Source organism: Pectinophora gossypiella, chromosome 2 (genome assembly GCF_024362695.1).
Source record: "Pectinophora gossypiella chromosome 2, ilPecGoss1.1, whole genome shotgun sequence".
Classification (NCBI taxonomy): domain Eukaryota; kingdom Metazoa; phylum Arthropoda; class Insecta; order Lepidoptera; family Gelechiidae; genus Pectinophora; species Pectinophora gossypiella.
The window spans coordinates 15,598,962-15,621,146 of record NC_065405.1 but is presented as its reverse complement, the minus strand read 5'-3'; the positions used below and the strand labels follow the sequence as shown (position 1 = coordinate 15,621,146).

General features: G+C 38.5%; 1 protein-coding gene across 1 annotated transcript in view; it reads left to right on the top strand.

Moving 5' to 3' along the window:
- LOC126378475 (oxysterol-binding protein-related protein 1) overlaps positions 1-20,268 on the top strand; it is a 28,227-nt gene extending 7,959 nt beyond the window's left edge. Inside the window, exons 2-9 of the mRNA XM_050026868.1 lie at positions 12,142-12,362; positions 12,622-12,737; positions 14,638-14,780; positions 16,114-16,314; positions 17,500-17,695; positions 18,251-18,367; positions 18,628-18,842; positions 19,470-20,268. Coding sequence (XP_049882825.1) covers positions 12,142-12,362; positions 12,622-12,737; positions 14,638-14,780; positions 16,114-16,314; positions 17,500-17,695; positions 18,251-18,367; positions 18,628-18,842; positions 19,470-19,578 — 1,318 coding nt within the window. The 3' untranslated portion in view covers positions 19,579-20,268. The remainder of the gene's footprint in view (positions 1-12,141; positions 12,363-12,621; positions 12,738-14,637; positions 14,781-16,113; positions 16,315-17,499; positions 17,696-18,250; positions 18,368-18,627; positions 18,843-19,469) is intronic.
- The last annotated feature ends 1,917 nt before the right edge of the window (positions 20,269-22,185 follow it).

Below are 22,185 nucleotides of genomic sequence, written 5' to 3'. Positions count from 1 at the left end.
GTTGACAACACAATTGTTGTAGAAGAGGTTTGGACATATTTAACCCACCACGCTCGTCCAGTCCGGGTTGGCGGGTGAGCGGTAAGCCTACTAGGTTTGCCTGTGGGTGGGTGCTGCCGTTGGTGTGCTAGACACTCTTCCGCCGCCACCCTAAGTCAATATCCCGCTCTAATATCGACTTCTCCAATTAAGCCACCAACAGACTTAATTCTGTGTGCCTCAATTGGTCGTTATGTCGCCAGAGCCTCGTCCGTTAGTCAGCAGAATGTACCATCATGCAGGTGAGGTTGGCTTACGAAATAATCACAATACGAAATAATCGCTTTCCTGAACTCTAACACTACACAGAGGATGTTCCCAATGTTGACGACGATGTTTCCTTTTTCGTTTACGTAATTTTTGGATCAGTATTATCAACAACAGTGTTTATTCGTCGGAATCCATTTTCACACTGATTGTACGTGACAGGAGACAGGCGACGTCGCGCAGTCATTGGCACGACGACGACGCTCGAAAGACGCTAGTGTGGAGGGTCTCTAAATAAACAACCCCTGTGGTACTATATGCAACCTATTATACGGGGTGTTAGTGAAACTAAACATAACATAAACATAAAAAGCCTATACACGTCCCACTACCAGGCGCAGGCGCCCCCTCTATCAACCGTAGGGGGTATGGAGCATACTCCACCACGCTGCTCCACTGCGGGTTGGTGGAGGTATTTTACGGCTAATAGCCGGGACCAACGGCTTAGCGTAACGGGAGTGAAACGTGGGCAGTAACGCAGCGCCAAGTCCAGACCATTCAAATCGCTGAGATGAAAATGCTTCGGTGGATGTGCGGAGTGACGATGCTCGACAAAATCCGTAACGAATACGTGCGCGGCAGTCTCGGCGTACGCGACATCTCCGAAAAGCTACAAGAGAGCAGGCTCCGTTGGTTTGGGCACGTAAAAAGAAGACCTCCAGATTATGTGGGTAACGTTACAGCCAATCTAAACATACCAGGGCTTAGACCAAGAGGACGGCCAAAAACAAGATGGGCGGATGTGGTCAAAAAGGACCTGTGTATGTGCAATGTCTCCGAGAACGACACGTCCGATAGAGCGAAGTGGAAGAGAAGTACGAAGAAGGCAGACCCCAACATCAGATGGGAATAATAAATGCCAAGGAGAGAGAGAGATAATAATATACCTCTATATTCTTATTTCGTTATAAAGCTTGTAACAAGTGCGTAACGGCTGCGTAGCAGTGCTACGATCCTGTGTAGCAATTCGCTATAGTAAATCTAAAATCTATATAACTAGGGTTAGCCGTGTTGCAAGTGATTTCGATAAGTGGCAGTGGTAATAATGTGTACGGGATTGACATAAGGTACATTTTTGTCACTGTCGCATGTTTGTTTTTCGCCATTGTTTGCAACGTGGTTAAGGCGGGAAATTGAAGAAACTTTTTTGTAACATAAAAATTGCGTCCATTTAGAGCTTTTAAAAATAATCTTCATACATATAAAACAAGAATTCTAAATCACTCACAAATGACATTTTATATTAAGTACTTAAGTACCTCCGGTTCTCTAAAGCCTTCATTATGGTTCTCCTTTCTTCAACTCTCTCTCTCTTTATCTTTTTTGGTTGAAATATGATTCAGACAAACATCATAGAAGGAAAAATTGAAGGGTAGAGAGGAAGGGGTAGACCTAGGAGAACATTTATGAAACAAATAAAAGAGAAGGTGCAGGTCGTGTCGTATTAGGAGGTGAAGGATTTGTCGGGAAGAAGAGGAATGGCGATTAATTCACCGACAAGAGCGCAGCTCTTAAATAAAGAGAGAGTGACTTAAGTACCTACTTTATAAAGCTAGCTAGTACATACAAAGTCGGTACTAACTAAATCATCTGGCGAGTGCGCCTGCCTCCCTCCTCGCTTCAACCTCATTCTGTGGGGTGCAACCTTTGTAATACGTTCATGTAAATCAGTCAACAATGTACTGATTTACTACTACAATTACTTAGTTAATTTGACAGCGTCTGTGTTGGGTTATGTAAATTGTATTGGGTAATGATTTTTGTTTTTAATAGCACTTACCCGTGTCTAGGGAAACTCACAGAGAACAAAAAACGAAAAAAAATCTGACTCGGATTTTCCGACAGGAAATTCCACTTGATATCAACTCAGAATGGTGTTTGCACTTGATATCATGGTCTGAATCATCTCCCTGAGTATTCATTACGGTGTCACAACACCTATACGTACTTGTATGGCTACCTGTACGTACGTACTTGTACGGGGTGTAAGTGACTTCGTAACGAATACTGAGGGGGATGACGTGGAATTTTCCATCGCTAAAGTATAGAGTTGAAAATAATTGTAAATACACTTAATATTAACTCAGAATCATGAGCGGAATCATCCCCCTCAGTGTTCGTTACGATCAAATCAAATCAAATCAATTTATTTGCGAGAACACATACAATACAAAAAAGGTGGTAAAATAATTTAAATAACAATGTTGTGATGTGTTGTGTTGTGTTGTGTTGTGATGTTGTGATGTCAGTAATGCCCTGTATACTATGCACCTGTATGTTATGTTGTTATGGTAACATAAACACTATGATATTTTGGCTTTTAACGACATTATTTACAAAACCAACTATCTTTTCTCCTACCCCTTTGGGGATACAGGCGTGATGCTATGTCATTCCCTAAGTGTAACAGGTTTTATAATGCAACTAATCTAATGTTTATCACAATGTGAACTACTTTATCTATCTACGTTTATGTTACAAGGTTAAAGGAAGCCTCCCCACCTCCCGTTTGTTTTTCTCCCACACCCCATCTCAAGTTTGCGGTGAAGCCTGTCGGGTGCCACCTTAACAGAATGGAAAATTTACCAAGATTAATGTAAAGCGTTAATTTGTTGACGTGAAAAGGTTTAGATAATTTCTCAGGCAATTTTGGAATGTTGTTCATTTAAATACCATGAAAATCTTGGTTATGTAATTTAAGTTAGATACCCAACATCTAAAGTGCCTAAAAATAATACTAATTAAATATATTTATGAATAAAAAATAATAAATTACCAATTGGCTCTACCATTGTAGATGGCGATGCGGCTCACCACCTACCATGTTGGCCTAACAGAAAGCTGGATGATTGGTGGGTACTTACATCATCTTGTGATGGATGTGCCTCTGAAGAATTAAAGTGACAATTCGAGTCTGTTCGAAAGTAAGTTTCGAACTTTTCGATTACACTTACAGTGAATCTGTATTGTTGATATCCTTTTATTAATTCTCTCTACAAGTCCGATCCATCTAAGTAGCTCTATTTTTTACACCAGAACATTCCCTTTCAAACTGAGAATCCTCAGGCCTGTTGTTTTAAATTTTGTATTCGGTGAGAGCCCTCAGCGTTCTCCATTTTTGACCACAATAAGTCACCTCAAAAAAAAAAGAAATGTTTTGGTCGAGATTTTTGTATGGAGTGTTCCAATACCATAGCATAGTGCGCACGATACCTACAGGGTGTTAGTGACATCGTAACGAATACTGAGGGGGTTGATTCAGACCACGATTCTGAGTTGATATCAAGAGGATTTTCCTGTCGGAAAATGAATGAAAATTTTAGTGTTTTTTTTAATTATTTTCCATTCCATACTTTTGCGATGGGAAATTCCACTTGATACCAACTCTTAACACGTTGACAGTCCAGTGATCCATATACGGGTCATGACGGACATGACCTATACATGACCCATACATGGCCCATACATGACCCATACACGACCCATACATGACCCATACATGACCCATACATAACCCATACATGACCCATACATGACCCATACATGACACATACATGACCCATACATGACCCATACACTTGGATCCCGGGTAACTTAGCAAAGGTTGAAGTAATATGCGGGACTTAAGAAGTCAAAACGTTTTGTATGGGGACTGTTAACGTGTTAATCATGGCCGAAATCATCTCTAAAAGTTTTCGTTACGATGTCACTAACACTCTGTACCTGTAGCAATATAGTCAGCGGTCTACCTCACAGCGTAAGCAACAGTGTGTTCATAAGTTAGTAGAGGTCCGGGAGGGTCCTACGATCGATACCAGGACTGGCAGTGACCTTGAACCCAATGCCGTATTACCTTGACATAACGTGCATATTACAGTGCACCAGGTAGATTGTCGGTTAGATTCGTTTTAGTTTGGCTAACTTCCAATTTAAGCTTTAATTTCTGTTGCGGAAGGTTTGTGGGAAACTTGAGGAAAGTAGCTAAGAGGGACGAGGGAGGGGGGCTGTTGTATTCCACAACTGTTCAAGTTGTGTTTATGTGTCTGTTTGTGTGTACAATGGTGCTAATTCCAGCAGACACCATCTAGTTCTATTTTAAGTTATACCTGTCATTTTCCTTCCGCTGAAAACAACTAAGACTAAAATTATGTGTATTATTATTATGTAGTTTATGTAGTCGAAAGTGTATTTATTTTTATATGCACAAGTATTCCCATGCTGCACTATCCCGCTATATTACTTAATATTCAATATCTCCTATACTTAAAGGTTGCCTGGAAGAGATTGCTACTTAGCAATAAGGCCGCCTATTGTACTAATTATATTTCTCTTTTGTTTTGTATTTTGTTTTTTCCTGTTTGTGCAATAAAGTATTTGTTATGTTATATTATGTTAAGACTAAGACTAACCAACCAACCAACCGACCAACCAACCCACCGACCAACCAACCGACCAACCAACCAACTAAGACTAAGTCTTACTAAGAGTAATACTTCGCTCTTCCCATTAGTTTTACTATGTCAAAATTTATAAAACAGACTACTGGTAATTGGGGGATTTATTGAAGCGACTATAGTTCAATTTTTTTTACTTAGTAAATTTTAATTACTTATAAGTAATTTACTTGAAAAGAAAAATACGAAGAAGTTACCATTTAAAAAGGCAATTGGTAATAATGGCCTGAGTCTGTACATAATTCTCGTATGTTTCAATTGCGAATAAAATTATGAGCAATTCACATGACAGGTATTTCCTTTGATTTGTACCTAATTGAAAATATATTTCATGCCTTCACAATGTATTCGGTATTGTAATTTGTTGAATGATGTTGTTAAATTCGACTAAAAAGTGATTTGAATTCAAATTCAAAAATATATTTATTTAGTAGATAACATAATGTATATTTTGAATCGTCATTTTTTACGTAACGAACGTCTCTTCTATAACTACTGCAGCTTCTCACAACTTGTATAGCCGACAGGTTGGGTTATGGGTAGCTACTGCAATTTTATCTGATTCTCTATGGAGATAGGTTGTTTGAACTTGTCTGTGACCTGGTGACTCCTTCCGCCCCCTAATATTAAAAGCTGGATCTGCTCCTGCACCACACCACATTCAGTACATACTAATACATAAATAGCCTGTATATGGCACAGGCCTTCCCTCAATCAACCGGAGGGGGTATCGAGCATACTCCACCATGCTGCTCCACTGCGGGTTGGTGGAGGTATTTTTACGGCTAATAGCCGGGACCAACGGCTTAACGTGCCCTCCGAAGCACGGAATCATCTTACTTTTTCGGACAATCAGGTGATTCAAGCCTGAACAGTCCTTACCAAACAAAGGACAGTCTCACAAAGTGACTTCGACAATGTCCCCATCGGGAATCGAACCTGGACCTCCAGATCGTGAGCCTAACGCTCTAACTACTAGACCACGGAGGCTGTTACAGACTAATATGGGACGGAATACTTATGCAAGTTTAAAATAGAACTGTCCGTCGTTGTCAATTCCACGTCACATTACTTTTGTAGCCCTGCGATTTCATTTCCATTTGAAAACAACTTTTCCTATGTTTATTTAAGTACTTATATGCAATACACATGTTAAGGTTTCCAGACAGACATACACTTCAGGACGCCGATCCTGACCCCGCCAGTGTGGTCGACAATTTACCTCATTCAGCGCTTATCGCTATTGGTTCACAAAGATTGACTAATTCTGTCACATATCATCTCAGACGACGCCCAGTTTCACTCCCAACTGAGCACCCTCAGGCATGTTGTCTCGCGATTGGTTCACGACAGTACTTATAGCCGCACAAACTCGCATTCCGGAGGTATGTGACCTAATCCTGTACGGGCTGGTTTTATTTTATTTTTATTTTATTCGGGGAGCTTACAGCATTATTTACACAATGAAAACCTTAATCTATACTTATAATAAATCTGTAGAGAGGTCAATTCTGTACATTAAATATTTTTTCAAAATAACTATCAGGGGGTGATAAGTGATCGATACTGATGCCAAAAATGCAATCAGTAAAATTTTTGTCTGTCTGTCTGTCTGTCTGTCTGTCTGTCTGTCTGTCTGTCTGTCTGTCTGTCTGTATGTTCCTTATAGAAACAAAAACTACTGGACGGATTTTAATGAAACTTGGTACAATTATTCTTCACACTCCTGGACAGGTAATAGTATACTTTTCATCACGCTACAATCAATAGGAGCAGAGTAGTGAAGGGAAATCCTTTTGTATGAAAAATCTAAACCACTCAAGTTAGATGTTTGAAATTTGGCTCGCAGGTACCTTAGATATCGTAGAGGTGCACTAAGAAAGGAATTCCCGAAATTCTTACGGGAACGGGAATTAGCGGGAAAATTCTTTTGTATGAAAAATCTAAACCACTCAAGTTAGACGTTTGAAATTTGGCATGCAGGTACCTTAGATACCGTAGAGGTGCACTAATAAAGGAATTCCCGAAATTCCCACGGGAACGGGAATTAGCGGAAAAATCCTTTTGTATGAAAAATCTAAACCATTCAAGTTAGATGTTTGAAATTTGTCATGCAAGTACCTTAGATACCGTAGAGGTGTACTAAGAAAGGAATTCCCGAAATTCCCACGGGAACGGGAATTAGCGGGAAAATCCTTTTGTATGAAAAATCTAAACCACTCAAGTTAGACGTTTGAAATTTGTCATGCAGGTACCTTAGGTACCGTGGAGGTGCACTAAGAAAGGAATTCTCAAAATTCTCACGGGAACGGGAATTAGCGGGAAAATCCTTTTGTATGAAAAATCTAAACCACTCAAGTTAGATGTTTGAAATTTGTCATGCAAGTACCTTAGATACCGTAGAGGTGTACTAAGAAAGGAATTCCCGAAATTCCCACGGGAACGGGAATTAGCGGAAAAATCCTTTTGTATGAAAAATCTAAACCACTCAAGTTAGACGTTTGAAATTTGGCATGCAGATACCTTAGGTACCGTAGAGGTGCACTAAGAAAGGAATTCCCGAAATTCCCACGGGAACGGGAATTAGCGGGAAAATCCTTTTGTATGAAAAATCTAAACCATTCAAGTTAGATGTTTGAAATTTGTCCTGCAAGTACCTTAGATACCGTAGAGGTGTACTAAGAAAGGAATTCCCGAAATTCCCACGGGAACGGGAATTAGCGGAAAAATCCTTTTGTATGAAAAATCTAAACCACTCAAGTTAGACGTTTGAAATTTGGCATGCAGATACCTTAGGTACCGTAGAGGTGCACTAAGAAAGGAATTCCCGAAATTCCCACGGGAACGGGAATTAGCGGGAAAATCCTTTTGTATGAAAAATCTAAACCACTCAAGTTAGACGTTTGAAATTTGGCATGCAGGTACTTTAGTAAACTTAAAGCTTAGTTGCAACAGGATATTACAAAATTCCCACGGGAACGGTAGTTAGCGGGAAAAAACATTTGTATGAAAAAATCAAATCTAAATAAAAGGAGAAACTGACAGACTCAGTGACTGACACATCAACGCATAGCCTGAACGGCTAAACGTAGGCATTTGAAATTTGGAAGGAACATAGCTTAGGTACCGTAGAGGTGCACTAAGAAAGGAATTCCCACGGGAACGGAAATTAGCGGGAAAATCCTTTTGTATGAAAAATCTAAACCGCTTAAGTTAGACGCTTGAAATTTGGCATGCAGGTACCTTAGTTAACTTAAAGCTTATTTGCAACAGGATATTGCAAAATTCCCACGGAAACGGGAGTTAGCGGGAAAAAAACATTTGTATGAAAAAATCGAAACCGCGTAAGATAGATGTTTTCAATTCAATTCATTTCAATTATTTATTGCATTCCATGTAGTACAATGGGGTGTTACATAGGCATAGGAACTAAAACATGGACCCTGTAGGGCACAGCAACGTTGAAGGGAAGAGAGGAAGTGTGTATTAAAATTAAAACTCAATGAACAATTAATTAAAAAAAAATCAATTCAATCAATTGATTGCATGCATGCATACCTTAGTAAAAATAAAGTTTATTTTTGGCTGTATTTTGAAAAATGGGAGTTATTGGGAAAAAAATTGTATGAAAAAATCTAAACTGCATAAGTTAGATGCTTGAAATTTGATATGCACTCCCACACACACAAAGATCTCTCTCTTATATAACACGCCACGCGGACGAAGTCGCGGGCAAAAGCTAGTAATAAATAAAGGCTAATTACAAGCTACCACAGATAGAGAAAAGACAGTTAACGGAGATGAGAATACCACATAATAATTATGTAAACAAAATAAAAAATATAAAACAAAACCAAAAACAAAACATAAGCAAACCTAAAAAGTAAAACAAAACAAAACACAATATAAGTACTTAAACAAAATAAAATACCTAACTAGGAGCTGCAATGACCACTGGCAAGCAATGATTTAATAGATCTACTGCTACTGCAAAACAGATCACACTCAGCATTGATGCTATTAAATAAACTCATGCACCGAGGCAGATAGCTATTGCTTCTGTAGTTCGTGCGACATTCCCTTCGTGGGATTGTAGGTCAGACAGGCAGTGGCTTCTGTAAAAGAAACGGACCTGTCAAACCATCAGTTCGTCCCCAACTGGGCATCCTCAGGCCTGTTGTCTTAAATGTTGTACCGAGTGAGAGCCCTCAATGCTCCCCATTTGTGGCAAATCTACAAAAAATAAATAAATAGACAAACTATAGAACTGTACCATATTAAGTACTAAAAGTATCTTCCAATTGGTCTGTGACTATTTAGGTTTTAATTTATGCTGAAAACATACTTACTTCATAAACTTATCCAAGAATACAAATCTAAACTCCCTAAACATAAACAAATCGCACTTCCATCTTTCCCCAGGAGAAATCACCGAATAGATAAGCGTGCCCAAGCTTTCAAGATATTATAATAACTCTACATTTCAGTCTAACTTCGTTGAAATGTAATCATGAATAACAGCTTAATTTAATCCTTCTCAAAGTTAGAAATTTCTCTTGACTAATCATACTTGCTTAGATGCCTATTTTAAGAGGAAATATTAAGAATTTATTCCACCACGTGCCGAAAAGTGTCCGATAGTCTTAACCAGAACTTATGTGGTATTGTTTTTGTCTGACAATTTATCCCAAAACAGCCTAAAGCGTGATGTAATTATAAAGGCCGCACCGATCCACACCCCAGACACTCCATACAAAAATCTCACTCTCAAGAGCGAGCGAGACGGACTGTACGAGCGCGCTCCCTCTTATTTCCCAGCGGCTTACACTTAAGAGTGAAGACCCAAAGGGGGTGAGGTCAGCGCCTATTACAATTTAGTGCGGGGCGCACAGTTACCGTTATATACGTAGTAATTCTAACCTATAAAGATTCCAAAACAAGGTTCTGAGAGATATAAGCGGTGCGTCCTGGTACACAAGGAATTCCGAAATTCATGAACACAAAAAAATTATGAATTCATGTTTACACCTAAGTTTCATATGTTTAATTATATTATTGTTTATATTGAAAGTTTCACGGCGCATTGGCGCTTCTGCACTGTAAAGTCGTGAAATGTAAATAAATAAATAAAATAAAATGAATACCTGGAAATGCAGTGCAGTGAAAAAAAAATACGTACAGTCATGAGTAAAATCATGTTTAGGACCCACTTTAGGACCCTGTCTCACTATCATATTTGACAGTTAATGAGACTTACGGTTTAATTTGTCAAAAAAGTTAATGTGACATGGTATCAAAGTGTATACATATTAGTACTCGTGACCGTAGTATTCTTTGTTCTATGACCGGGCCGGTCCAGACCGGGACTATTTCGTAATGTTTGATTTTGTAAACACGCGTTCACATCATCATATTATTATCATCATCGCGACCCTTCCGCTGTCTCACTGTATGAAAAGATTTAATAATCTCATAAAAATGGGGACCAACATCGACCGACTGAATTAGGCCAAGTTCACCTCTCATCCGACCTTCACAACTCGTGGAATTTAACCTATAGCACCATAATATAGGTCGGCGTATAACCAGCTTTAGGGAGAGGAAATAAGTCTCAAGATCGGGTTCTCTCTTTAGTAGGTCGAGGTACCCCATAACTACAGACTCGCTGTCCTTGGAGTCGATTTTTTTTTGGGATGGATATCAAAGAATTAAGAAGAATTCTATTGGAGAGGTTTCATCTTTAAATAACCTAACTTACTATTGAACAGAACGACTACTTCAGTACAATTAACGATTATAAGTATTTCAATATACTTAGATAATGTTTTACAACAGAATCAATGCGAGGTACGAGTTTAGATTAATTATTGCGAGATTCATTCATAATGGTGTAACATATGCACTAGTTTTGAGGCGGATGAGACGTTCTTTTTGTAAAAAATGGCCCCGATTCCTGCAGACACCTCCTAATTTTACTTTAAATTCTACCTGTCATTTTCTTATCCACCGAAAAGGAAAGGGACGGATGATTGACATCTCTTAATTTTAGGCAGAATGAGTAAATGAATGAATAACCCGGGCGAATCAAAAAGGTATCTCGCTGGTATTAAAACCGTTTGACGTGTGCTGTCAACATAATTCCGTCGGGTTACTCGTATTGGCCAGTGTAAAATTTTTAGACGGTAGTTTTAGATTTATGCTTAAAATTGACGTGTGTTTCATAAATTTTATTCTTGTCGATTACCCGCCCATTTCCTTTTCGGCGGATAAGAAAATGACAGGTATAACTTAAAATAAAATTAGATGGTGTTTACAGGAATTAGCACCATTGACTATTTAAAGTGTAAATATATTACCTACTGAATAAAGATATTTTTCGAGGTTAGTTCGATCGATTCTGTTCTAACTTCTATGTAACACTATTTACTTAAGCACTTTGTTCTTTGTTGTGTTACTATTGTAAATGTCCCTTACGGCTATGATTAATTGTCTTGTACATTACTGTTAATAAATAATACAGAGGTATGGCCACGAGTACTAATATGTATATGTCGTGGCCAGATCTAAGAAATGATCATTTCATGATGTGTTCGACCATTTCATGAAATCGTCATATTTCATTTCTTTGAAACGTCAACGTTTAAAAATATTTCAATCAACGTTTGGCCATATCGTTAATGTAGGCGGTGTCCATGCTATGTAGTTTAATAAAAATGCGAATAGTCGATTAATTTCTTAGGTTAAAAATTATTTATGAATTATATTGAAAATTGTAAAATTACATTGATTCATCGATTATAATATCAATCAAGTTTTAATATAATCGACACGAGCGCCACTACCGGTGGATGATAATACTATTTTTATCGATAAGATTGCCAACGTTTGGCCATACCATGAAGTAATCATGCATTTAGTTGCTCATATATTTAAACGTTTCGTGTTTATTGATCTGGCCAAACTACATCATGATGACGTGGCCAACGAATGATATTCTATTTCATGAATTCACCAAATGATCCACCACATCATGAAACAATCAATTCCAAGATATGGCTAAGACATAAGTATACACTTTCACGCCGGAAAACTCCACTTGATATTAACTCAGAATCATGGTCTGAATCATCCCCCTCAGTATTCGTTGAGATGTCACTTACACAAGTACGTACAGGTAGCCATACAAGTCCATATGGGTGTTAGTGACACCGTAACGAATACTGAGGGGGATGATTCAGGCCATGATTCATCCCCCTCAGTATTCGGTACGACGTCACTAAAACCATGTATGTATTATTCGTTTTTCTATGCAATAAGGACTATTACGTTACCAACCTTCGATTCTTCTGTGTCTCTAAGTTCATCTTCTCCTTGTCCACAGGACATCACTACCAGTTGCCCAGTTCAGCCGCGGCGACTTCTCGCTCTGGTCTGTGTTGAAGAACTGCGTGGGCAAGGAGCTCTCCAAGATCACGATGCCGGTGGTGTTCAACGAGCCCCTGTCCTTCCTCCAGAGGATGCTTGAGTACCTGGAGTACGCGCACCTGCTGCGCATGGCCGCTGAACAGACTGACCCAGTCGCGCGCATGGAGTATATTGCTGGTGAGCATCAGCATAACACCTTCGTGGTCCAGTGGCTAAGGGTTCGACTCCCGATCCGGAGGTCCCGGGTTCGAATCCCGGGTGGGGCCATAAATACAAAAATTGTGATCCTTAGTTTGGCAATAAGTTGCTGTTTAGCAATAAGCCCGCCGATTTTGCTGCTTTTGCCTATTTAAACAGCATTTTGCATTATGTCCTAGGTTCAGGAACACCATTGGGACATATTCGTGAGGTTTGTATTATGTGTTTATTTTTACAGCGTTCGCAGTAAGCGCACTCGCATCTAATTGGGAGCGGCTCGGGAAGCCATTCAATCCGCTACTGGGGGAGACATTCGAACTCGAGCGACCTGAGTTCAGGGCTGTTTGTGAACAGGTCAGTGCCTTCTTTATTTATAAACTTTAAAAACTATGTAAAGTCGATTCTCGCTACTTTAGTGTGTGACTCGCGTCTGTTATTTGAATGAATCTATCGTTATCGAATAGGCCGTTAACTTGGTATCCGATGACGTAAATTTCACAAAAAAAATGTCACATACAACGCTCCAGGATTAGGTGAGGTAACCTTATTTTTTTAGAAAGCCTATTCAAACAGTGACAACTATAAACAGGGTGGTTAAAAAAGCTACATCGCAGCAATTCATCTAAAAAAACAATGTTGCTATTTGTCATTTGTGTGCATTGCGCACTTACTTTTATATGAGCAAATGTCAAATTGCAATATTCCTTTTTTTAGATGAATTGCTTCGGTGTGGCCCTTTTAACCCCCCTGGTCCCATCGTGGTCGTCGATGACGTAAGATTTGCTATGGTTTATATGATATGGTTTGATTGACGTCTGCGTCATCAATCAGATTGTGACCGACACTCACAATAAGAATACCCTTCACATTAACTAACTACTTACTAAACATAGGTAAGTACTTTTGCTGTGTTTACAAAATGCACAATAAAATTAAGAGCAAGATGGTGCTTTAACGACATCAACAGTAAGGATAACAACTGAATTATCCCATAAAATCTTTTAACGACAGCCCTGCTGTTTCACAGTATTACAGCCATCTTGTTCTTTAATTAAAATAATGGCTGCAAATTACTTAACCTGCATTTTAACCAAAAATCTAAACAAAAAACTCGTGTGATGCTGTGTCGCGGGGCCACCACAATTCAGTTGAAGACGAAAAAATTTTATGTGTACGTTCTGTAATAAGAAAGAAAACAACAAATTAAAGTGGCTTCGCTACAGAGCATACTTCCCAGCGGAGCCACTCAGTTTGTATACTTCGAGATGTTTTCATCCTGTAAATTGAATTATAGATCGATGTATACGTACTACGTAGATAGGTATAGGCTACGTAGGTACATAATGTACGTGCAGAGAAATATAGTGTAAGAAAGAAAACAACGAATTAAAGTGGCTCCGCTGCAGAGCATCGCACAAAAAGTTCTCCCCGCACAAGTTCGTATCCGGCGCCGAACTCACCCCCTCTAGGTCTTACTTTAGTCTTAAATGGCCGTAAGCAGAAGGAGTAAAGAGTAAAGCGCGCGGCTTGTCTCTCTGGTAAGAATAAGATTTTTGTATGAAATTCGAGTGCCCGAGGTGTAATATCAATCAAACGCGCGTGACAACTTTTATATAACACCATACGTTTGAATTAACCGCGGGACGGACCGCTCAACTAGTTGATAAAGTAATCGATATTTCAAATGTGTGCACAGAAAGCTCGGTAGGTGTGGGTACTTAGTTCATATTGCGATGGATGCATCTCTGACTATTCCAATTGGGATATAGAGCTCGAAGAAAGAATTGAATATTAGTTTATTTGCCAGAAAACAGTACAATAAGATGTTGTTACAATTATATCACCATAAGGCCGCTATTTGCCATGTACCTGGTTAAGAGTATTTTGTAATAAAATTATTTCTTTTTATTTTGGTGCAATAAAGTATATTGTATTTGTATCACCAGTGTTTTCAACTTACACGTAAGCATGCAAAATCAAATTGTTAATTTATAGTGGTACTTCAGAAACCAAAATTTTAAATTTTAAAAAACATTTACTTACACTATAGAAGCGATGTTGCAGTAACCATTTTGTCAAGTGTATTTTAGAGCAGCCTTGTCATTTACATACAATTGTCAGGTAGTTATACACTTATACAATACAATACTTAAGTTAAATGTGTTCATCCTATAGATGTATTTATAGGTAGAGGCTGATATTAAACCCATTGTTTTCCTTGAAGAAAGAAAGTAATATATAAGTATATATGCAGGTATCTCACCACCCACCGGTATCGGCTTTCCACGCTGACAGTCCTCACTTCGTGTTCCACGGCTCGGTGCATCCTAAACTCAAGTTCTGCGGCAAGAGTGTCGAGATCCAGCCCAAAGGACATGTCACTGTCGAGCTGCCCAGGTCAGTCATCATCTTATTCTCCATCATTATCATCAGCACGTATATTAAAAGAAGTAATTGACAATCCACAGTATACATAGAGTATTATTTTTTATAATTTAGGTAGTTATAACTTATAACTTAAGAAGTTATAAGTTATAACCTAAGAAGGTATAAGTTATAAACTAAGAAGTTATAAGTTATAACCTAAGAAGTTATAAGTTATAACCTTAAGAAGTTATATCCGATAGCCGATCGATTCTGTTGTATCTAACCGTATCTACAAGGAATAATATTATTTCGTGCTTTCCACAACCAATTCAGAATAACAAATATGCATTGTTTTAAGTTTACGCGGTTATTATCATAATTAATTATAACAAATATGTCTCAGAAACGTCACTAGTAAGTTCTATATTTTACAAGAGATGCTCTGGAAAGAAAAACCATAATTAGTTCTTTGAGATCGTTCGTCCCCATTTCGTGCTCTGCATTCAGATGCATTGTTTCCATCGCAATAACCACAGCGAACATTTCACGAATGATTAAAACTTTAAGAACAAAAGAATGAATGTTGCTTTAAAACTCAGAATACTAGGAGTATTTATCGTAAAATTAGAGTGTCCGTCAGAATCGCGGGTCACTTGTATTTTGCCGGCGTATTTTAAGTTGAAATAGTGCCCAATGACTGCTGCCTGCCTAGTGCCGCCTAGTGCACTACACATTTGCCTCCAACGAATTTTAGCAATAAAATAACATTTACAGGTGACCGGCGGTTCTGACTGGAATTATGTCCTCTTTATGAGCGACAGGCTAGCTAGAGGGCCGTTACCAAAGATGATCTATGTTATAATAAGTATATTGAAAAATATTGAAATTATCCTTAATTTATATTAATAATATTGAAATAAATTATCCAGCATTTCGCAAATAGCGAAACACACCGCGACATATGTACCTTTTTACTATGTTCCCCTTAATTTATGTTTGTGTGATGCAATAAATGAATATGAATAGCGACGAAGCATTTTTGATTTTCTCCAATTCGCAGTGGAGTGGTCGAGTATGCTCCATACCCCCTCCGGTTGATTGAGGGGAGGTCTGTGCCCAGCAGTGGGACGTATATAGGCTGTTTATGTTATGTTTTACACTCCTACTGCTGGTCATAGACCTAACGTAGTAATTTTACCTTCTCTTTGGACCTAACATGAACTGGTATGGACTATAATCCACCACGCTGCGGATTGTCAAAGTGTTTCGCCCGTTTCCGGACACAATAGTTAAAAATGGAATAAATTTGAAAAGGCTATACGGTTTTACGACTTTAAACATATACATGTCGCAATTATTCCAGGTGGGGAGAAGCCTACACCTGGAGCAACGTGAACTGCTGCGTTCACAACGTCATCGTGGGCAAGCTCTGGATCGAGCAGTACGGGGCTATGGAGGTGACCTGCCACGGCGGCGCGGGGTTGAAAGCCAACCTCGCCTTCAAGCCAGCTGGATTTAACAACCGAGACCTGCACAGAGTGGACGGGTTCATCGTTGACGCCAAGTGAGTGGTTAAGGTTCCTTCCGCATTTCCTTTCGCCATAGAATAACGAATAATACAACAGGCAACTATCCCCGCTTCCAACGGCGGCTGAGCTAGGTTCACCTCACCCCCTCCCCACCCCTCGGACTTGCTTTAGTCTTCAATCGTATAGGCGTCAGACGTCACACACAAAGATGCGCGTGTACCATAACGTCAAAGTGTAGTGTCTGTGTAAAACAAGGTTGTTTGTATGAAGTATCCGGGGTGTGCTTTCGCCAAAGCGGAGAGGAGAGAAAACGAGCGAGGGAGCATGGGCGAAGAAGCTCACTCACTCACAACACACACTCACTCACAACGCGGTGATTGGTCGATTCGTACACATCACCTAGGGCTCCTTCTCTACGAGCCGAAACTCGAAAATTCGGATATTTGGTGTCATGAAAAGCTTCACCAAAAATACTCTCCAGTGTAGATATTGTGTTCTTCGTTGACGGTAAGAGAGTGATTTTGTGTTCGAATACAAAAGAAGACCATGGACATGCTGCGGATCGATCGACATGGGGCTGTGGAGGTCCCATAGGGACGCGGGATTGAAGGCTAACCTTCACAACAAGTTGGCTTCAACTACAAGAACTTGAATCGTGTTAAGGGGTTTATTGTTGACTCTAACTGAGTTATGCACTTTCTAATTGCAAAAAAAAACTTGTGCAAGCTCTAACGCAATATGGTTAGCTTTTCAGTCAGAACTGAACCTGAGACCTTTATAAGTCTCTACTTACTAACTGTTACATCGAATGATTTGACGTTTAGTTCTCTTCTTAGTCATCCTAACTTGTAAATTCTACAGAATATTCTGAAGGGAGATAATATTATGGGCGTCCACCTCTGATGATGTTTGGTTAGGACAGGCAGATCACCTGATTGTCCGAAAGTCAGACGATCCGTGCTTCGGAAGGCACGTTAAGCCGTTACTACTTACTAATGTTATTGTCGGCTCAGTAGTACCCTGACACCAGGGTTGATGAGGTTGATAATCCACCTCACAACCCACACGATAGAAGAAGACCTCTGATGATGCATAATTAATGGCTTCTCATCAAATTACTCTTACGAAATATATACCAATGAGACCTCGTTCACACTTGTCTTTTTTTACAAACACACTATTGGTAAGTACTGATGTAAAAACACCATTTCCACTTCCAGTAAGAAACGCCTGCGCTACCTGTACGGCAAGTGGACCCAGTGTATCAAGTGCTGCAGCGCGGCGCAGTACGACCAGTGGGCCAAGGAACAAGGCCAGGAGACCAGCTCGCAGACACCCTCGCATACCCCCAAGAAAGTCCTCGCCAAGCTGAACAGCTTCAAAGTTGGCGCACTACGGTCTATGTCGATACAGGATGTAAGTAACAATTGAAAGCATCAGAAAGACCAGTCACTCGGCGTACTTATTTAAAATTAAAATGGTGCTTAATCATTTGTTTCCCTATTAGAGACGCTTAGCAGCAGATATTATTTATTTATTTTACTTACAGTTTATTGTACACAGAACAGGATAAGTAAAAACAATTAGACTAACACAAGACAGTGAACAGTTCAGCTTATTTCTTGTAGAAATCTCTTCTAACCGTGACCTCTCCTTCTGGCGGCAGGAGCTGAGGTTTAATTTTTTTTGTCAGATGTATGGAAAATCTTGGATCTCAAGGAATACTTGAGTTGAGCTATATTTGAGGTTTTTAGCGGGCTAATAAAAATATAGCTCAGGCACCAGGGTTGGTGAAATTCATCTTGCGGAAAGAAAGGCGAACACCGCTTGAATCGCCTTTGGAAGACATGTGAGGCGTTAAGATGATGGCGTACGCATAAAATCAGATAATACTTAGTTCTAACCGACAATATGAAACTTACCTATTGACATCTTTACCAGCTACTTAAGAAATTGTCTTCTTACTTCTAGTCCGAAGAACCAGATACATCGGAAGACGTACCAAAGCCGGACGAAGCCTTCAACATAGAGATCCCAGGATCAGTCACCTTGTGGGAAGCGAGACCCAGACCCCCTAACAGTGCTCAGGTGCGTGCGCATTTCTAATAAAATAAGTTAGGAGAAAATTTTCTACTTGAAGATGCTCAGTTAGGCGCGAACCCCGGTGGGCATTTTATGGGATGATTATATTTGAAATAATTAATCGACTCTGGATAAGGGAAATCGTCGACCGCGCCGGCGGGCACGGGATCCTTCACGTGTCGTGTGTGTGCTTCGTTCATACACGACGCCTAAATGTACCTATCTATAATGATGATGACAAAAATGTTCTCTTCAACCTTTTTCAGTATTACCAGTTTACGGAATTTGCCATGTCCCTGAACGAGTTAGAACAAGATATGAAGGGTCAGTTGTGTCCAACTGACAGCCGACTGCGGCCTGACGTCAGGTTGTTGGAGCAGGGAGACATCGATGGAGCTGCTGTGGAGAAGTCTCGGCTGGAGGATAAGCAGCGGACGGCTAGGAAGGTGCTCAAGAAGTCTTCGGAGCCGTGGCAGCCTAGGTAACATTAAACTTCCCGAAAGAAAGCTTCACCAATAGGTGCTGGAAATGCACAGTGGTGTTTTAGCCAGTAGAATCTGGCATAACCCAGTCACTTCCCCGAGTGACAAGATATTCATAATGGATTTCCCCACTCTTATAAAAGGTAATATTAACAAGCCCGTTCTATTCGATGACGACGCATTTTACTTACTCTTCGTGTCGCTGTCCAGTTATGATAGTCAGACTTCTCCAATGCAAATGGAGAATCGGAAGTTTTTTTAAATATTTTTGCTAACGAGTATATCTGCTCATAAACCGCCAGGGTCTCCGGTTTAGGCCGACGGCGTTTTTAGCCGCATAGCATATAAGAGTTGATCAGTTTTCTGTACCATGAAAATTAAAGACGCTTAGTCTTCGGCGGAGGTCGTCGGCTTCAAGTCTCCATATCGAGTTTTCATAATCATAATCGTATCATTCATATAGCGTTCCACATGGTTTGGTTTGAGATAACGACTAAAAAGAGATGCATTATAAAAAATATGTCAAGTTTTTTATTTGCTGCAACAGAGCTGGGGTTGCGCTTTCTTGCCTCAAGCTTTAGGCATCTGCAGTTTAACAATGATCGTAATCTGTCTTCTGTCAACAGGTGGTTCAGCCAGGGTACCAACCCGTACACCAAACAAGAAGACTGGCTGTACAATGGTGGATATTGGGATCGCAACTACCAACATCTCAAGGACGTCGACATATTTTAATTACTTAAAGAAAGAAGGAAAAAAACATTTATTAGTCTTGGACATCACAGACAAAGACAGACTAGCTTCAAGCAAAAATAACTATCTTTCTCATGTAGGATTGATTGAAAGTACTTACCTCTATTCTCTTAGTAGTTACGATGTAAAGATGGACAAGTACTAAGTAGAAGTTTTAAAAAGGAAATATACATATAATATATTATAAAGTGTAAAATAGACGACGAATGAGTGGTTATCAAAATCAATTTGAGTGGATGACTGTTATAATTTACAATCGAAAGATACAAATACTTATTTATATTTATTTTATCAAAGATCCGTAAATATAAATAAAAATAAAAAATTATTAAAGACATCAAACTATCTCCGCTAAAAGTCGGGATAAGTAACCATAACTGTGAAATAAAAATTAGGATACTTATAGTTTTAGTATTTTGGTAGGATTTTAGATTAAGATTTTCTGACAGCTTTAACAGAATTATTTTGAAATATATCGCGTTTGGCTCAATTACATGCTATTAATTGCATCGGATGCAGACTTGAGTGTTTCTTGAAAAGTATGTTGTAATCGTGTAGAAAATTCATAAAGATTTTTAAGTAGGTAGGTTTGTGTAACAGTCAACGTAAAACCTCATAATATCGCGGTGCGTTACACGTTTGTTGTGAACGCTTTCTACGTCGCTCCCTATGTTTGAATCTACCGTGCGACGCGGATGCGTTTTCATAAATGTAACGCAAAGGATTTGTAACTTAAATTATAAAAATAAATGCATATTACATTATTGTTATGAGAATAAATAAATGCAGAAATGGTAACGACTGCGGACCTGCTGCGGACCATAAAAGTAAAAAAAAAATAAAGAAAATATATTTTTCTTGAGACAAATAAAGTACTTAGCTTGAAAAATATTTTTTCAAATAAGACATGTTCATGATAAATAAATGTTAGCGAATAAGCTGATAGGATAAAGATATTTAAGTAAAAAGAGGTTGAATGCTCGTCTAATTTAAAGTAGAAATACTTGTTCCCAAGAGGGTAAAAATAACTTCCTAACTAAAATTTACTTCGCGAATTGTAAATAAGTACTCCACTTCTTCTTGAAGAAGAAAAGCAAAAGAAACTCCAGTATGATTAAGATACCTGATAATATATGGCTACTCAAAGGCCACTAGGACCGCAAACACAAGCGGATACGCTATGCTTGCTCACATAAAGCCGGGAAAGCCGCTTTAGGTAGAATAACCCACAGAACGGACACTGTTCGATGCCGAGCTAATTTTACTACTAGCGCCTACTAATATGTAGGTGCTGGTAGTAAAAACCTCTCTCATACAACGCCGGGAAAGCGAAACTAAAATTTCGGGTGTGTAGTAATTGCGGGTGTGTCCTATGACGTAATGTCATAGGACAAAGAATAACACGACGTACAGAACGGACACGTATAAATGCCGAGCTAGATTTACCTCTAGCACCTACTAATATGAATTGGATATTTCGTTTTTCAGTGTTTTCACTAGCACTAGTAAGTAGGTACAATGTAGCGATAGCTAAAATGTAGTCAAAAATAATATTATTTCATTTCGAAACAATCGGATTAAAAAGTAATTATATACCTACCTACTTAAGCGAAAAGAAATGGTTATGGGTACCTTTTGAAAGACTCACAATGTACTTAAATTAAAACTTTACAATGTTTTTAGTGACTTCAAGAACTTCGACCTTATGTTATCTTGCTAGAAATTAGCTTGTTAAAATGAAATACAAATTGAAGTCAATTACTAAATGTTAGGTTATAATCATTGAAATTTTTGTAGTCGGTGTTGTTAATTGATTAAAGGACAAATAAACGCGAAAATAAAAATAAAATAAAACCCGTTTATTTAATGAGGAGCTTTGTGTTTTGACACTGTATAAAAAGTACTAGAATATAGTGTGTTTATTAAAATAAATAAATAAGACATTTGATTTTTTTGTGTCTATTTGTTGCGTGTTTTTTATTAGTAGATATAGTACTTTTATATTAAACTAGAGGCGTAGAGCAGTAACATGTAAGTAACTGTAATCCTTATACTATACTAAATATTTATATATATACAAAATACAATGGATTAATAATATTAGTCCAAATATTGTATTAAGGTCTTGATTTCGAGTAATAGTCATTATAATTTATTGTTGTTTAACATAATACTTTTTTAACACATAGTAACTTAAGTCGTATAATTATATTATGAAAATGCATTTTTGTAGTTAGTTTAGAAGTCTGTAAATATATAAAAATAATGTTTTAAATACCTTAGTTACAAGTAAGCTAAAGCTTCAATGTAGGCGTGTGATGAATGAAATGTACTTAGTTAAAGACATTTATACGTATATTAAAATATTATTTTGACAATATTCCTGATTTATAGCAGCTAATGAATAATAATGAAGCGTATAATTATGTGTTAATGATGAAAATAGCATCATAAAGATTTTAAGGGTGATGAACATAGGCTATTAAAATGACGATGATATATATATATATATAAAATCACAATCGTAATATATGAGAGTCTGGTTTATTTTACCATTACTCTGTGGCTCCACAACTACTTGTGGTTTAA